Source organism: Nannobrachium achirus (assembly GCF_963921795.1).
Source record: "Nannobrachium achirus genome assembly, chromosome: 23".
NCBI classification, from domain to species: Eukaryota; Metazoa; Chordata; class Actinopteri; order Myctophiformes; family Myctophidae; genus Nannobrachium; species Nannobrachium achirus.
In genome coordinates, this window is record NC_137830.1 from 49,658,839 (window position 1) to 49,676,374 (window position 17,536).

At 48.1% G+C, this 17,536-nt stretch overlaps 1 protein-coding gene and 1 pseudogene across 2 annotated transcripts in view; both read right to left on the minus strand.

Annotated features, from left to right (window-relative positions):
- Positions 1-17,536, minus strand: part of LOC308308959 (ankyrin repeat and sterile alpha motif domain-containing protein 1B-like) — a 376,529-nt pseudogene that overhangs the window by 263,233 nt on the left and 95,760 nt on the right. The window lies entirely within an intron of this gene.
- On the minus strand, positions 9,498-12,440 carry LOC308308470 (SWI/SNF complex subunit SMARCC1-like; the record flags this gene model as incomplete). Its single annotated transcript, XM_080753885.1, has 1 exon — positions 9,498-12,440. The coding sequence occupies one exon, from the start codon at positions 12,438-12,440 to the stop codon at positions 9,498-9,500; it is 2,943 nt and encodes a 980-aa protein (XP_080610011.1).

A 17,536-nucleotide genomic window follows, 5' to 3' on the forward strand; every position in this document is an offset into this window, starting at 1 on the left:
TTTTATTTGGGTAGTCATTTATGACGTGCAGGTACAGTAGTATTCTTTTTGATAAAGTTTGTCCTTTTTGAGCGCCGACGAGTCCTTCTACCGACTGTTGGCTGAAGCCAGGGACGTGCTGGCCATTGGGAAAAGCGGGACAACTCCCGAACGGCCGGTTCATTCCCGGCCGGTCCAGGCCGGTCATTAGGAAAAAATAAATAAATAAAATGTCGGCCTTCGTTCCATTTTGGGGGCTGGGCGGCCAACAAAGTAAATCGTCACTGTCGGGCAGAAACCTCGTATCTCCAAGTTTCATATTTATACATTTTTTCGCAAAGCAAAGCCCTGCTTCATCATACAAGGCCGTTGCACAAAAGTAGTGAAAACAGCCGATCTACAAGCACACAACGCCTCGCGGTGCGAGGCGTTGTGTGCTTTTAGATCGGCTGTTTTCACTAGTTTAAATCATTTTAAAAATGATAAATACAAAACAAACGGTTTTGGACATACAAGGTTTCCACCGGACAACGACGAAATATAACTCATGTAATTGGCCCACTGGCTTGTCACTTGTCATGATCTGAAATGGCAAATCTTTGAGTAGCAGCAGCGCTATAGAGAGAGATCTCTCTCTGTAGCGCGCAATGAGGGCCTCTCCAACTCTTTTTCCCGGACTGAATCAGGGGCCCAGCATGTCCCTGGCTGAAGCGTGCAGACATCTCCTTACAGGTACAATATGGTATGGCTTGGACAGCCGCAGGGAAAACGCTCTTCCCAAGCCTGGAGCTCCGGGAGCCAATTTGAAGTTATTTAACCGTTCCTACAGACGTCAGTAGAGCTGTTTAAGCTTTCTGACAGCCTGTGCAGAATTCCAACATGCTAGCGGGCTCCCGATGGGCAGCAGTGCATGCCCAAGGCAGGCCGCGAGGAGCTCCCTATTGCAGGGGTCTTCAACTGAGGGTCCGGGACCCCTAGGGGGTCCTCAGCGTTACTACAGGGGGTCCTCCAAGTCTTTGTGTGATATAAACCTTTTTCTCTTTTCTTACATTAACCACTTGAACCCAAAGCGTCCATATTCAGAGAACTTTAGCCAAAAATAGCCAGATCTACAAGCTCAAAACGCCTCGCGCTGCGAGGCGTTGTGAGATTGTAGATCAGCTATTTTCAGCAAAGAGCTTTGGTGTAGAGAGGAAAAAGAGCAGACTAAGTACAGAGTGAATGGTCAAGTTTTTTAAAGGCCCGCTGTCAGCCCCGAAATTATAATAGTATCATGTGGTCTCTCTCCCTGGTCTCTCTGTGGATCCTCAAACAGTCTGAAACTGTCTCAGTGTAATCTGCCCAACAACAGCTGCCCAGTACAGTAAGTAGTCATACAGTCAGGCTATACAGACAATTAATTTGATTGGCTTATATGATTGGCGCATCCCCACAATGACATCATAAAAATATTAACTTGTTTTTTTTAAGATGATTCTTAAAGTGACAGTAACCCTTTGGGTGACAGGGCCCCTTTAAGTATTGACGGTTCAAGTGGTTAAATATCTGAAAACACAAATTGACATGATTCCAAAATACACTGATGATTGTGCTGTAAAAGAATGAAACTATATGGAATCTATGAACAGGTTGTGGGGGTCCCTGCTTCATCTCTCTCTCAACTAAGGGGTCCCTGCTTCATCTCTCTCTCAACTAAGGGGTCCCTGCTTCATCTCTCTCTCAACTAAGGGGTCCTTGGCCTGAAAACGTTGAAGACCCCTGCCCTACTGTGTTTTGGAGTGGAACATTCTAAATGTCCCCCCGTATGGTTCCATTGTTCTAAATGTCCCCCCGTATGGTTCCATTGTTCTAAATGTCCCCCCGTATGGTTCCATTGTTCTAAATGTCCCCCCGTATGGTTCCATTGTTCTAAATGTCCCCCCGTATGGTTCCATTGTTCTAAATGTCCCCCCGTATGGTTCCATTGTTCTAAATGTCCCCCCGTATGGTTCCATTGCACACTCTCGGCCCATTTGGTTCCTGACTATCATTTAGCTGGGGACCCCTTGGCATCTCCTCAAGGGCCCCTAGGGGTTCCTGCGCCCCACTTTGAGAAACACTGTGACCTCCTGGAGTCCAAGGAGACCCTAACCCTAACTCTATGAGACAAAACAAACATCCCAGGACACGCCCACGAGGTCAAAGGTCAAAGGAGGTTATCTCGAGGTCGAACTGACCTCTCTGCTCTCACACACACACACACACACACACACACACACACACACGTTTGTCCATATTCTGAGAACGTTAGCCGAAAATAGCCGATCTACAAGCTCACAACGCCTCGCGCTGTGAGGCGTTGTGAGCTTGTAGATCGGCTATTTTCGGCAAAGAGGTTTGGTGTAGAGGGGAAAAAGAGCAGACTAAGTACAGAGTGAAAGGTCAAGTTTATTAGGTAATGACGGTTCAAGTGGTTAAATGTCTGAAAACACACATGGACATGAATCCAAAATACAATGATGATCGTGCCATCAAATGATGAAACTATATGGAATCTATGAAGAAGTTGTGGGGGGTCCCTGCTTCATCTCTCTCTCAACTAAGGGGTCCTTGGCCTGAAAACATTGAAGATTATACTTGTGAGGACATCAAACTGTGCACTTTTTTGGGCCATTTTTAATCTTTACTCCTGAATAATATTTTTAAACAACCATTTATCTTGTGGGGACCGGGACTATTGTCCCACAATGTCTATTATACTCAAAGTCTGCTATTTGGTCCTCATACAAGCACACACGTGCACACTGAACATGTGTGCAGTGCACACGCACACACACGGACGCACGCACGACTGATAGAATGGCTGACCCCACTTTCAGTCTCACTCAAGCCTGACACAAGTAATCAATAATAAATCCTCCCCCCCCCCCCCCATGATTCAGGGCGTCTATTGATGCAGTTTGATCATGTGCTCATCCTGTGAGAGAGAGAGAAAGAGTGTTTGCGTGTGTGTCTGTGCGTGCGTGCGTGCGTGTGTGCGTGCGTGCGTGAGAGTCAATCTCCCCGTCTGCTGTCCTTGGCAAGGTAAAAGTAGTCCGAGCGTTTCAGGCAAAAAACGTGCACTTTATGATAGAAGCATGACATTTGGCACACAGTTAGAACATGCCATATCGTCACCTTATTAAACTAATGGCCTAAGTCATTTTTTCCGAAAATGAGTTTTTGGCCTAAATCACCTCCTGATGATGCTTGCCACCTCTGGTAAAAGCGCCTAAGTCCCAACTTAAAAGGCCTTCCTGTTACAACCTATTAAAACAATTGCCTATGTCAAGACTGAGACTTAGGCCATTTTATTTTGCCTAAGTCATAATAAAATGTGACTTAGGCCATTTTAACACACCTTTCAAAATGGCGTCTTCCAGGAGAAGAAACAAGAACATATCATTTCAAGATGTTATTTCCATGGTTCAGGCCTTGCCCCCTATTGGTTATAACTTTTACTGTAATAAAGGTTAGCGTTGTATGTATACAAGGTTGCACACACTTAGCGAGCTGGAGGCACACTTAAAATTTCTTAGAAATGTTCTTTTCTAGTTGCCCTCACAGACTACTAGGGGCCCTCACAGACTTCTAGTTGCCCTCACAGACTAGACTTCTAGTGGGCCCTCACAGACTACAAGGGGCCCTCAGAGACTTCTAGTGGGCCCTCACAGACTACTATAGTTGCCCTCACAGACTACTAGGGGCCCTCACAGACTTCTAGTTGCCCTCACAGACTAGACTTCTAGTGGGCCCTCAAAGACTACAAGGGGCCCTCAGAGACTTCTAGTGGGCCCTCACAGACTACTATAGTTGCCCTCACAGACTACTAGGGGCCCTCACAGACTACTATAGTTGCCCTCACAGACTACTAGGGGCCCTCACAGACTTCTAGTGGGCCCTCACAGACTACTATAGTTGCCCTCACAGACTACTAGGGGCCCTCACAGACTACTAGGGGCCCTCACAGACTTCTAGTGGGCCCTCACAGACTACTATAGTTGCCCTCACAGACTACTAGGGGCCCTCACAGACTACTAGGGGCCCTCAACGACTTCTAGTGGGCCCTCACAGACTACTAGGGGCCCTCACAGACTTCTAGTGGGCCCTCACAGAGTTGCCCTCACAGACTACTAGGGGCCCTCACAGACTACTAGTGGGCTCTCACAGACTACTAGGGGCCCTCACAGACTTCTAGTTGGCCCTCACAGACTACTAGGGGCTCTCACAGACTTCTAGGGGCCCTCACAGACTTCTACTTGGCCCTCACAGACTACTTGGGGCCCTTAAAGACTTCTAGTAGGCCCTCACAGACTACTAGGGGCCCTCACAGACTTCTAGTGGGCCCTCACAGACTACTAGTTGCCCTCACATACTTTTAGGGGCCCTCATAGACTTCTAGTTGGCCCTCACAGACTTCTAGTGGGCCCTCACAGACTACTATGGGCCCTCACAGACTATTAGGGGCCCTCACAGACTTCTAGTGGGCCCTCACAGACTACTAGTTGCCCTAAAAGACTACTAGGGGCCCTCACAGACTTCTAGTGGGCCCTCACAGACTACTAGTTGCCCTCAAAGACTACTAGGTTCCCTCACATACTTCTAGTGGGCTCTCACAGACTACCAGGGGCCCTCACAGACTTCTAGTGGGCCCTCACAGACTTCTAGTGGGCCCTCAGAGACTACTAGTTGCCCTCAAAGACTACTAGGGGCCCTCACAGACTTCTAGTGGGACCTCACAGACTTTTAGTGGGCCCTCACAGACTACTAGGGGCCCTCACAGACTACTAGTTGCCCTCACAGACTACTAGGGGCCCTCACAGACTTCTAGTTGGCCCTCACAGACTACTAGGGGCCCTCACAGACTTCTAGTAGGCCCTCACAGACTACTAGGGGCCCTCACAGACTACTAGGGGCCCTCCCAGAATTCTAGTGGGCCCTCACAGACAACTAGTTGCCCTCACAGACTTTTAGTGGCCCTCACAGACTTCTAGTGGGCCCTCACAGACTACTAGGGGCCCTCACAGACTATTAGGGGCCCTCACAGACTTCTAGTGGGCCCTCACAGACTACTAGTTGCCCTAAAAGACTACTAGGGGCCCTCACAGACTTCCAGTGGCCCTCACAGACTTCTAGTGGCCCTCACAGACTTCTAGTGGGCCCTCACAGACTACTAGTTGCCCTCACAGACTTCTAGTGGCCCTCACAGACTTCTAGTGGGCCCTCACAGACTACTAGTTGCCCTCACAGACTTCTAGTGGCCCTCACAGACTACTAGGGGCCCTCACAGACTTCTAGTGGGCCCTCACAGACTACTAGGGGCCCTCACAGACTACTAGTTGCCCTCACAGACTTCTAGTGGGCCCTCACAGACTAATAGGGGCCCTCACAGACTTCTAGTGGCCCTCACAGACTTCTAGTGGGCCCTCACAGACTAATAGGGGCCCTCACAGACTTCTAGTGGCCCTCACAGACTTCTAGTGGGCCTTCACAGACTACTAGGGGCCCTCACAGACTTCTAGTTGGCCCTCACAGACTACTAGTTGCCCTCACAGACTTCTAGTGGGCCCTCACAGACTACTAGGGGCCCTCACAGACTACTAGGGGCCCTCACAGACTTCTAGTGGGCCCTCACAGACTTCTAGTGGGCCCTCACAGACTACTAGGGGCCCTCACAGACTACTAGGGGCCCTCACAGACTTCTAGTGGGCCCTCACAGACTACTAGGGGCCCTCACAGACTACTAGGAGCCCTCACAGACTACTAGGGGCCCTCACAGACTTCTAGTGGGCCCTCACAGACTTCTAGTGGGCCCTCACAGACTACTAGGGGAGTTCACAGACTTCTAGTGGGCCCTCACAGACTACTAGGGGCCCTCACAGACTACTAGGGGCCCTCACAGACTTCTAGTGGGCCCTCACAGATTACTAGGGGCCCTCACAGACTTCTAGTGGGCCCTCACAGACTACTAGGGGCCCTCACAGACAAAAACATTTTTCCTAAGTCACTTACTGCAGAAATAATTTGGCCTAAATAAGGTTTATAATTGCCTAAGTTAAAATGGCATGTTCAGATATTGGCCTAAGTCATTTCATCCTTACATGTTACATGATTGACATACAACTTTATTTGTATGTCAATAGTCATATTTTTTCATGTTTTTTGGAATTGAAATAATTAAGAAATATAATATATTCTACATTTGGCACAGTTTTTTGTGTTTCCTGAAAACCTTGAAAAAATGACTTAGGCCATTAGTTTAATAAGGTGACGATATGGAAAATTTTTGGCTATAGAGGCATCGCAGATTTGTCTTGTCACTGGGGCAAGACAAAATAAATAATAGTAAAGAGAAAAGACACCGCCAATGGCCGATCTCATTGTGTACCTGATAATTGCACAGTAAGCGTTTTATTGGAGCTACAGCTCTTTTTATTATTGGAGCTACAGCTCTGCTCCCACAACGTTACTCTAACTAGCAGCATGTTTTCCTCCTAGGCGGAAAGTCTGGTGATGCGAGGTTAGGAAGCATGAGACTGACAGATGAGATGAACTGCTCACATTATGCTGCGGAGGTTCTAAGAGTTTAACGTGTGGTACTTCCCACGTGTGTTCATTGTTTAAGTCACAGATGCATGATTGTAATATGAGCTTTGGTTAATATATTGTTTTTAATCCACATAGGGCAGTGTTTACTTAGACTAGAGTTTCGAAACGACATCATAACAACCGTCATGGCAGCTGGGTTACAATAGAAACTGACTTCCTCTAAAACCGGCAGCCTTCAAAATAAGAGACACTTGTAATAATTAGTCAACACTAGTTTTATTTCTAGGTCTACTTACAGGAAATACGCGCCAACGTGAAGTACGTGACACTAGAGATAGCATCTGACGCTATAAAAAAATGTTGGTGTCGGCGGCAGTGCGCAAGAGCGCTTCATGTCGTATGATCAGGAACGCAACATTTATTTTGACCACGCATGTTATGTGCATGGCGTTATGTGCACCCCTGTTTATAGTAGGCCTGTGCAAAAAATCGATTTACTATATTATCGTGGTGTTAATGCCGGCGATTCAATTAATCGATTTTCAAAGTTCAGAATAGATTTTCCCGATTTTATTTATGTATTAAAAAAGTAAGTACAGGTCCTAAAGGAACAGTTTTAGGTCATGAGGATGTCATGTTATGGCTAAAGCTAGCACAGTGCTGTAGGCCTGCAGCACAGCGATATTTTTTAATGTCTTTATGACTGTTGTGTTCTGTGTTTTGACCAGGAACATGTTGTTGTAATGTTGTACCACTGGCACTTTGGCTGAAATAAATGTCAGAAAGATTGACTGACTTTATTTGGCTGCATTGATTTGAAGTATATGGTTCAACTTTTAATGTTTTATATTGTTTAGAATTGTTTTAAGTTTCAATATAAAAAAGCTGTAATTTTTGGGGAAAAATCGCAATAATCGTGATTCGAATCGCAAATCGAAGGAAAACGCAATAATCATGATATAATCGAATCGTCACCCTATGAATCGAAATCGAGTCGAATCGGGAAAAAGTGAATCGTCACAGGCCTAGGATGTTATGTGCATGGCGTTATGTGCACCCCTGTTTATAGAGACAGCACGCCTGGCTAGCGGAGGACATGTGGGGTTATGTTATGTGGATCCATCGGCAGCCTGACCACATGAGACAAGAGGCGCCAGGGAAGAGTGAACAGCCATCAAACACCTCTCTGGCTCTCCTTCTCCCACACATACACACTACCTACCACGCACTCAACTACAGTGTATCGTTCTTTTAAGAGGACCAAGTGGTAGATACTTAATAAGACGCACTTAGAACAACAGACTCACTCCCTAGCTTCCGCCGTGGCCTGAAGACTCACCTCTTCAGACTCCACCTTAGGCCCATAGCACTTACCGTAGCACTCGCCCACCCTTAATGACCATACATGAAAAGATAGATAGCATTTTGAGGTTTTTATAACATTCTTTACAGATTAGGCGTGTGGTCTACCTACGTTATTTTTCTAGATTGACATTGCTATGCATTTGATGTATTGATGTTGATGTATTGATGTATTACCTTCCTTATTGTAAGTCGCTCCGGATAAGAGCGTCTGCTAAATGCCTAAATTGTAAATTGTAAGACCAGAGCGTGAGGGCAGTCTACATCCACTCAGATAGCGTGTGTGTGTTACGTTAAGGGATAAATACTGGCTCCGCGGGGGTTGTCCATATATATCATCCCTTCAGCCTGATAACCCCCAAGGAGCCAGTATTTATCCCGCTTATTACCCGGCTACTAAATATAATCAATAATTTGACTCAAAACTAAAAACAAAACAAAGTATTTCCTTGTTTACAGACGGCTGAAAGTATTCCAGTGTTGCGCTGGGCGTCCCCCCAGCGCGACACGGTCGCCTTGGAAAACAAGGAAGTGCTGATTAGATAGAAATCCATTTTCTGATACTACGTTGTCTATTTCTCGCTTAAAATATTTTTAAAAACATTCTTGAGAGCAACATTTAGTTCTAAATGTCGCTGTGTGTTTGTTTTCATGGCTGACATGTTGGATACAGCACAAGATTCACGCAGTGCAGCTTGACTGCAGCAGGTGATCTGAGTCTTTGATTAGGCAGCGGTCTGTTATAGAGCGGAGCGGTCTGTTATCGGGGAATATCGGACCTCTGATTTCAGCGATTGACCAATCAGAATCAAGCATTCAAACAAGACAGTTACAGACCACACACCTCATTGTCTAACCGGTGTTCAGGTCTGACTAGCTCCACCTGGTGGTTGGATAGGGAAGAAGCTCTATATGTGTGTGTGTGTGTGTGTGTGTGTGTGTGTGTGTGTGTGTGTGTGTGTGTGTGTGTGTGTGTGTGTGTGTGTGTGTGTGTGTGTGTGTGTGTACATGAGGATCTACAGTGTCATTTGACATAAGCTACAACATCTTGTTTCCTAAATCACTAAATAGAGTCATTCACTAGCAAAGCTCTCTGTCTACCGAGCAATCTTCATTCCCACTCTCACCTATGGTCATGAAGTGTGGGTCATGACCGAAAGTATAAGGTATCGGGTACAAGCGGCCGAAATGACTTTTCTCAGAAGGGTGGCTGGTATCTCCCTTAGAGATAGGGTGAGAAGTTCAATCACCCGAGAGAGACTTGGAGTAGAACCGCTGCTCCTTCACTTGGAAAGGAGTCAGCTTAGGTGGTTCGGGCATCTAGTATGGATGCCCCCAAGCGCCTTCCTAGGAAGGTCCTCGATGCACGTCCCACTGGGAGGAGACCCCGTGGCAGACCAAAGACCAGATGGAGGGATTATATCTCCAAACTGGCCTGGGAACGCCTCGGTATACTCCCTGAGGGAGTGGAGGAAGTTGCTCAGGATAAGGAAATATGGAAGTCTCAGTTGGAACTGTTAACCCGCGACCCAATTCCGGATAAGCGGTTGAAGATGGATGGATGGATGGATGGATGGATGGATGGTATATCAGTGATTATCTGGCCCCAGATGGGCAGCGGCAGTGGCCTGCTGTTCCGTCTGCTGCCGGGCCTTCATCTCAGCGTACTTCAGCTGCTCCATGTGGAAGGCCTGACGCTCGCTCAGCAGCTGCTGCCTCTGCTGCTCCAGAGCCTCTCTCTCTCGGTCCACCATGGTCTCCAGCTCCTCAAAGTGCCTCAGCTTGATCTCCAGCTTCTTCATCTGGGTCTCCGCCAGCAGGGCCACCAGGGACTTGATCTTCCTCTCCTCCACCGCTGCCAGATGCTTGGCCTTGGTGGCGGCAGACGCCAGGGCAGCAGCAGCAGCAGTGGCGATGTTGCCCTCGCCACTCGCTTCGAGTTCCAGCTTTTTCCTCTTGTCCTCTGCCTCATCTGCCGTTCCTTTCTCCTCCTCCTCCTGCTCTGACGTCGATGTCTCCATAGCTTCCTCCTTGTCTTTATCTGCTGCTGCAGTCTCGTCTCCTGCATCCTTGTCTCCCTCCTCGCGCTCAGAGGCCTCGGTGCTCTCCTTCTTAACCGTCTCTGCCTCTGCCTTATCGCCCTGCTGGGAGTCGGAGTCTGTGTCCATCTTTTCTGCGAGCTCGGTCTTCTCAGGCTCCTCGGGGGCCGTACCTGCGATGCCGCTGCTCTCCAGGCCATGGGCGGGGTCCACCTTGCCAGTGCTCCTGGCAGCCTCCTCCTGCACCTTCTTCACATGCGCCTCCACCAGCTCGGCAGGCACCTCCTCGCGTACGCGAGAGAACTCCTCTAGTGCCGCCTTGGCCGCAGCAGAGGCCACTCTGGGATCCACCACAGAGGCCAGGAAGGCCACAGTGCTCATGACGGGGTTGCCAGACTGACTGAAGGGCACGGGCTGGTGGGCCAGCGGTCCCAGGGAGGCCTCCGTGCTCCCCAGGTAGGGGTCCTCGATGGGCAGCCTCAGGAAATGCAGGATGCACTCGTCTTGAGTTCGAGAGCCCACGTGCTCCGACACCTTGTTCCAGTCGTCCTTGTAAATCTCCAGAGCCTCCAGCAGCAGTAGAGTTTCTTGCTCAGTCCATTCCCTTGTGGCGTTTGCACCTTTAGAGACCTTGGGAGTTTTCTTTGCATAAAGATCTGTGTGGAGGCCAAAGTTCTGCAGGTCAGTGGGCTTGAGCGTCTGCTGGCCAGGGGGAATCTGTGGTGGTGGTCGGTGGTGCATGGGCATAAGACCGGAGGGAGTGTCAGCCAGCACATTGAAGTGGGGGGTGGGCGGGGGTCCCGTGGGCAGAGGCCGGCTCCCAGAGTCCACCTGGTAGTTCACAAGACCCCACTGCTCCAGGAAGGCATGGACCCTCATGACAGCGCACACATCTCCAGTTAGGTTCCTTCGGCAGGAGGTGGAGGTGAGGTGCTCTCGTGGGTTCGGACGGTAGGTGTCGATCATGAAGTTGCGATAGGCCAGGTAGATTTCCGGAGATTTGGACTTGTTCTTTCCGTTGAAAAACTCGGGTAGGGCTCGCCTCTCAATCTCGTGGATACAGTTGTAGTCGAACCAGGCAGCATAGCTGGGAATGAGGATGTGGAGGGTTTGTTCCACCACGTTGTCCTCTCCAGAGTCAATGAGCCGGTTGACCTCTGCCTTGTCCTCCTTGCCACCTGACAGCACAGAGTCATCCTCCATATCATCCAAATCACCTCCTTTCACTGGAGTGTGTTCACCGTCTTTCTTTGAATTCACGTTCTTGACCTCCTCCATGCCTGGAACAGTGGAAGGGTCATCCATATCCTTAGTCAGGTCCTCCTCTGTGTCGTCATCCTCTCCTCGGTGGCCACGGCGCCTCCAGTGTGGCCCCGGGTCCCCCTTCTTGCCTCCCTTCTTGCGGGACTCAGCAGGGGTGCTGGGTGGCGAGGGCGAGCGCCTCCTCTTCTTGCCAGCCGAGTTGGCCTTGCGCTCCTTGCGATCGGGCGTACGGGAAGACTCCTCCTCCCGAGGGAAGATTCTCTGACGGAAGCTGACTGGCTTCTTATTCTCATCCACTTCATAATCTTCTTCGTTCATCCACTCGTTGAAGGCATCTGTATCCTGCACCCACTTAGCATGTACCTTCCAGGGCTTCTCTGCGCTGGGTGAATCTTCTACATCGGCGTCCACTTCGCTGGCAGAGACCCAGGTGTCATAACTGTCTGGGTACATGCCCCAGTGGACAAGCACCTGCTTGTCTTTTCTCATGACTGGACGCAACCACTCGTCATCTCCTTGCTGGGAGGGAGAGGGGAAGATGTGGTGGGTGGCCTTGGATGCATCCTCAGTGATGGAGCCCTGGTGTCTCTTGATGATATCTTTAAGCTCATTGGCCTGTTTCTGTTCAATGTCCGATGAAAGGTACGCGGTGGGCCGAGTCAGACAATTGTTCTGGACCAGCGTCTTCTCCATATTTAAGAACATCTCCACATTTCTGTCCATCCGAGAAGGGTTCTGCAGGTCAAACCGCCGCCAGCCCTGCTTGCTCTTGAACTTGTAGGCAGACCCGAGGATGTGACAGAGAGCTCCGGCTGCTTCGAAATCCAGGAAAGCCTCGGCAGGCAGCTTGGTGAGCGCAGGGTCGTCGACCCGGCGTCCGAAGGAGTCTTCCTGGAACTGCAGCAGCTGCACAGCCAGGCCAGCCAGGGACCTGCAGGAGGGGGAGTCGTTCTGAACGTACTTTTTGCAGTGCTTCCCGATCCACAGCCGCACGGCCTCCAGCCGGGACACGGTCTCCGAGCTCTCCCAGAACTTGGAGGACGGGCCGCCGTCTTTCTTCCGCCCCACCACCGAGGCGCTGGGCGAACCGCCCGTCGCCGTTCCACCGCTGGGTGGGTCGCCATCTTTCTTCCGCCCCAGCACCGAGGCGCTGGGCGAACCGCCCGCCGCCGTTCCCCCTCCAGAACCCTCTCCTCCGCCTGCTGTGGCCGCAGTCTGCAACGCTATCATTCTGATGCCGTTCCTGAGAGTGCTGTTGGGATCTGTTTGTAGGTTCTAAGCAGCATGACCTTCAGTTTCAGGTTGTGGTCAGGTATTTCAGAAAGTATCTGTGAATTTAGGACATCTATTATTTTCCTCGAATATAGAATCAGCAGAAAAGTACATCATTCTTCCATATATGCATATCAGATATGTCCATATAAGGACGTATTAGGCATGTATTATTCATCATGTAGGTCTGTTGAAGGTAGCCTATAACACGGCCTTGCCCTGGAGCTATTTTGATATCACATGAAGCATTCTCGCCCTTAGGGCGTCGTACTGGTAATAAGGAGATAGTATCATGTCAACGAGAAGCATGATGATATTGTGATGTCACGGGCCACACCTATGGGGATATCCTGATGTCACATGAAGCATGACAATATTGTGACGTCACGGTCCATGCCTCTGTATTGTGATGTCACTTGAGGCATGTCCTCCAAATTTTTTTTTTAATAATTACTCATCATTATTGAAGGTATAAAGATAGCCTATAATGTGGCTAATAGGGCATTAACGAAAAAGTCGACAAGTCGACTGAGTCAGTCCATTAGATCGGCTATTTTCACAATTTCTGCCTCTATATATTTGACAATTTGGACAATGTTTAATTTGTCATTTTAGAGGTATTAAAAAGTCCTTAAATTTGCACTTTAGAAATGTGAAGATACCCTCTATACACTTAAACTTTGTTGGTTTGTTTACAGTTGAGTGAGAAAACATCATCTGGGGACCCCCCAAAATAATTGGGGGGGTCGTGTGTGATGTGATGACGTCATCAAATGATAAAGTCGACATCAACTCAACTTTTTACAGACTCGAGTCGACTTGCAAAAATCACAAGTGGTTAATGCCCTAGTGGCCAAGTGGCCCTAGTGGCCAAGTGGCCCTAGTGGCCAAGCCTCTGGAGAATATTGTAGGCCAAAACCCAGTTGATTTTGAGTGTTCCTGTGCCTACCATCCCGGCACAACAAATTGGGGGACTCCTCTGGAATTATACTAGTAAGATAAGATATACAATAGAATAGATAGCACAGCCAAATCTGTTGCTGAATACATATTAATTTGGGTCTCTTTAACATGAAAAGGTTTGAGGACGCACTGTCGTTAGTGCAGAACAGAATGTGTGTGGAGTGTCAGGCTGCAGCTGTTGCAGACAGCGTCTATGTCTATTCTCAGACCACATGATGTTGTCTGCTGTTACCACCTATGCTGCAAAGCCAAGAGAGACCGGGCTTCAGGAGAGAGAGAGAGACGCAGAGAGAAGAAAGATGAGAGGGGGGAGGTCTGTAAGGACTTAAAGAATTACCTTCAGTGTACACGCACACACCCTTACAGTAGGCTACACGCATGGACACACACTCACATTGCTACATCACCTATCAGACACGTCGTTCTTTCCCCTGAAGTCTCATACAATCTGGCAGCTTTTCTCCTTCAGAGTGTGAGTGTGTGTGTGTGTGTGTGTGTGTGTGTGTGTGTGTGTGTGTGTGTGTGTGTGTGTGTGTGTGTGTGTGTGTGTGTGTGTGTGCGTGTGTGTGTTGCTCCCAACTGTAGCAGCTCTGAGTCTGTCGTTCATTGTTTGACAGGAGTGCGGTGAGAACTGGGATGTGAAAAATAAATGCCATGGATGTTGAAAGACCTCCTGTAACCCGCGTATAATATACGCAATATGCTGCCCGCATGAACACACAACAAGTAAGAACAACAAACCAAGACAAGACACTATAAATAAGCCAAGGATTTGAAAAAATATGTTATGCCTGTGTGACGGAGAGAGTCGCAGCCCCAGCCTTGAAGCCTCAAAAGTCTAGTATCTCCCCCGGACCAAAGAGATGTCTCTTTGGTCTAGTGGTTAAGATATTGGACTTTCGCGTGGGAGACCCGGGTACGAAGCCGGGTGGGGAGGTTCGGATCACCTCCGTTACATTGGTGCCGTGACCCGGATCCGGGCTTCCCCGAAGGAGGAGGTCAAAGGAGGGGTGAGTGTGGCGGAGAGAGTCGCAGCCCCAGCCTGAAGCCTCAAAAGTCTAGTATCTCCCCCGGACCAAAGTCTAGTGGTTAAGATATTGGACTTTCGCGTGGGAGACCCGGGTACGAAGCCGGGTGGGGAGGTTCGGATCACCTCCGTTACACTTGCAACATCATATGTGTTTCATCAGGTTACAGTAGCTGTAAATGCATCACAGTTGTATTGCTCAGAGCCAGGGGCGTCACAAGGTGGGGGAAAGTGGGACTGAGTTACTAGGGCCCAAGGTGGAGGGGGCCTGGAATTATTTTATACTTATGCTATAGAAAAGTATCAGAGCGACAAGGGTACGTAGCCAAATACATATCATTTTGGGGGTCCTTCACATGAAACAGTTTGAGCACCACTGACAAAGAAACTTGGGTTTTCAAAAAAAAAAAGAGTTGCACACATTTTCAAGATTTTTCAAAAATAGCAGATCTACAAGCTCACAATAGTTAAAGTACCCAGGGCCAAGAATTTGGTGCGACAACCCTGCTCAGAGCCGTGCCATGGCATTGGTCCGACGTCACATGACCCTAACCTCAGTAAAACTATTCCTAAACCGAACCCTAAAACCTAACCCTAGGCTAACCCATGTAGGACTAATGAGATGTTGGACTTATGAGATGTTGGACTTATGGGCGGTCCCCCTCAGAGCAGCTGGTTCCTAACCCTTTTAGCTCAAGACCCAAAAGAGAAATTTGATGTCTCCCCGGTCACCCAAATAGTGAAAATAGCAGAACTACAAGCTTGTCCATCTGCTATTTTCACTACTTCTTACAAGTTGCTTCTTCATATTGGGGGGGATTTTAGAAAATCTTTTGAAATAATAATTCAACACGAAACATAGGACATTTTATTCAGGACCCATAAACATGTGTCCATGACACAAACATGGGTCCCGACCCACAGTTTGGGAAACAGTTTGGGGCAGCTGTAAGCTCAAAGAATAGGGTTTTACCTGTGACGTCATGACATACTTTTTATTTTTGTTTTTTCTATTCATTTGGTCATTAAGGTACACAGAATGAGAGGCCAGCTCTGCCGGAAACTCTGCGAAAAAAAGTTATGGCCATTTGTATATTCACTCCATTGACTTCAATATACAGGAAAGAAACACACCAAAACAAATATGCTTTAAGTAGCATGTGAGGGGTCAAACTAGGGGTTCTTGATGATTCTGAATCCATTGCAAGCATTTGTTTTGCATGAAAAACATTCCTTGGGCTAGAACACGGACCAAAATAACGGTAAAAAGTGATGACTCATCACTTTTCACAGGTTTGAGAGGCTGAAATCTAGCCCAAGGAATGTTTTTCATGCAAAACAAATGCTTGCAATGGATTCAGAATCATGAAGAACCCTTAGTTTGACCCCTCACATGCTACTTTTTTTGGTGTGTTTTTTTTCCAGTATAGTGAAGTCAATGGGAAACTTTTTTTCGCAGTGTTTCCGGCAGAGCAGGCCTCTCATTCTGTGTACCTTATTGACCAAATTAATAGGAAAAACTAAAATTTGGAGTATGTCATGACATCACAGGTCTTCTCTCATTTTGGCACAGTGGCTCCCCGGCTAGTAGGTAGGTCTAGTATAAAACTCACTCCTGGAACTGAAACCACAAGGCTTGGTGAAGGTTTGGTGTTAAAGGACTAATGATGTTGTCAGGCCGTTGAAAGCATTAGATGTATGGTTATAGCTGAAGTTAAACAGACTTAACTTCTGCAAAGTTACAAACACATTAAAGCACTTAAAAAAAATTGTGTTTTGTTTTATTCTATCTTCTGAATAACTACCACTATTTAACTCATACCTCGCGATCCCCGTAGAGACCGTAGATTTCCCGCTGTACCGCGCTGCCATGCCCGTAGAGCCCGCAAAGTTTAATTAGCTTTAATCATTATGAAAGGATTAAAAGTATTAGCGCAGATTTTCGCTGATTCTGGCTCTTTAGGCCCGCCCCCCTAACTGTATCCGGTCATTTCCGGTCTGGACCGGATCCAGCTTTCCGTATCCAGTCTGAGCCTGGGCCATAGTCCCGCCTCCATTGGTTTACTGTGTAACAGAAGTGGAAGCTACTGGGCGATGGACCGCTCGATTTTCAATCGGATTTTTGCGTTTGGAAACTTTGATCCAGTCTCTACACGCCTGGATTATGATCCCCGCACATATCGTGCGTTTTGTGCGCGAACGTGTCCACGTGTTACCATAGCGCATTTCAATGCTTTTTCATGTAAACACTGGCTGATAAGCAGAGATACAGCGTGGCAACGGATATGTCTTTTTCAATGGGGTTTTTTGTATTCGAAAGCTTGTCACCGAGTCTACACGTCTACTAGATGAGTCGCGCACAGATTGTGCACGATGCGTGCGCGTGCCCACGTTAAAAGGTAAGGACAATTTGGCAGCTGCTTACTACAGCTATGTTTAAAATGGCAGAGAAAAAGTTAAGAGCTTCTAAATAGGCTTATAGCCTTCCACACACACCGCCGCGGCGCGCCCCCTTAACATGTAGCTTGATTTATTGGCAGGGGTTTATCCACGCAAGAATTGTTTAAGACTCAATTTGGAGCATCCATCCACCCTTGTTCCACCCATCTGATAGCAAATGAATAAGATGTACATTCAACATATAGGCATGGTTATCTCTTTTAACACTTGGGGAGCCAAACTCGTTCAGGGACGAGTTAAGGCCACTAGGTGTCCCCCTGCCACAGGAAGTTATCTCGTTCACACACGAGGCAACAAACAGTTAACTTTTTGAGACTGCAGCTGCCCTTTGCATGACCTGAGTCCATTACGTCACCCAGTCAGTGCAGGCAGCCCCTCTAGGGAAGACATCACGGAAGGATTAACATTGCTTTAGATTCTACTTTGAAACATAAGAACGGCTTTATCTAAGAATGAAGTGAAAACAGCCCCATGGAAGCAGAGAGCTGATTGTTTTCACGGCGACACTTTACCGCGATTTTACCGCGATTTTTGAATTTTAGTTTCGCGAGCGTTTGTAAACAAATGGATTATCCTCCTCAATCTTCTCTGGACACGCACGTGC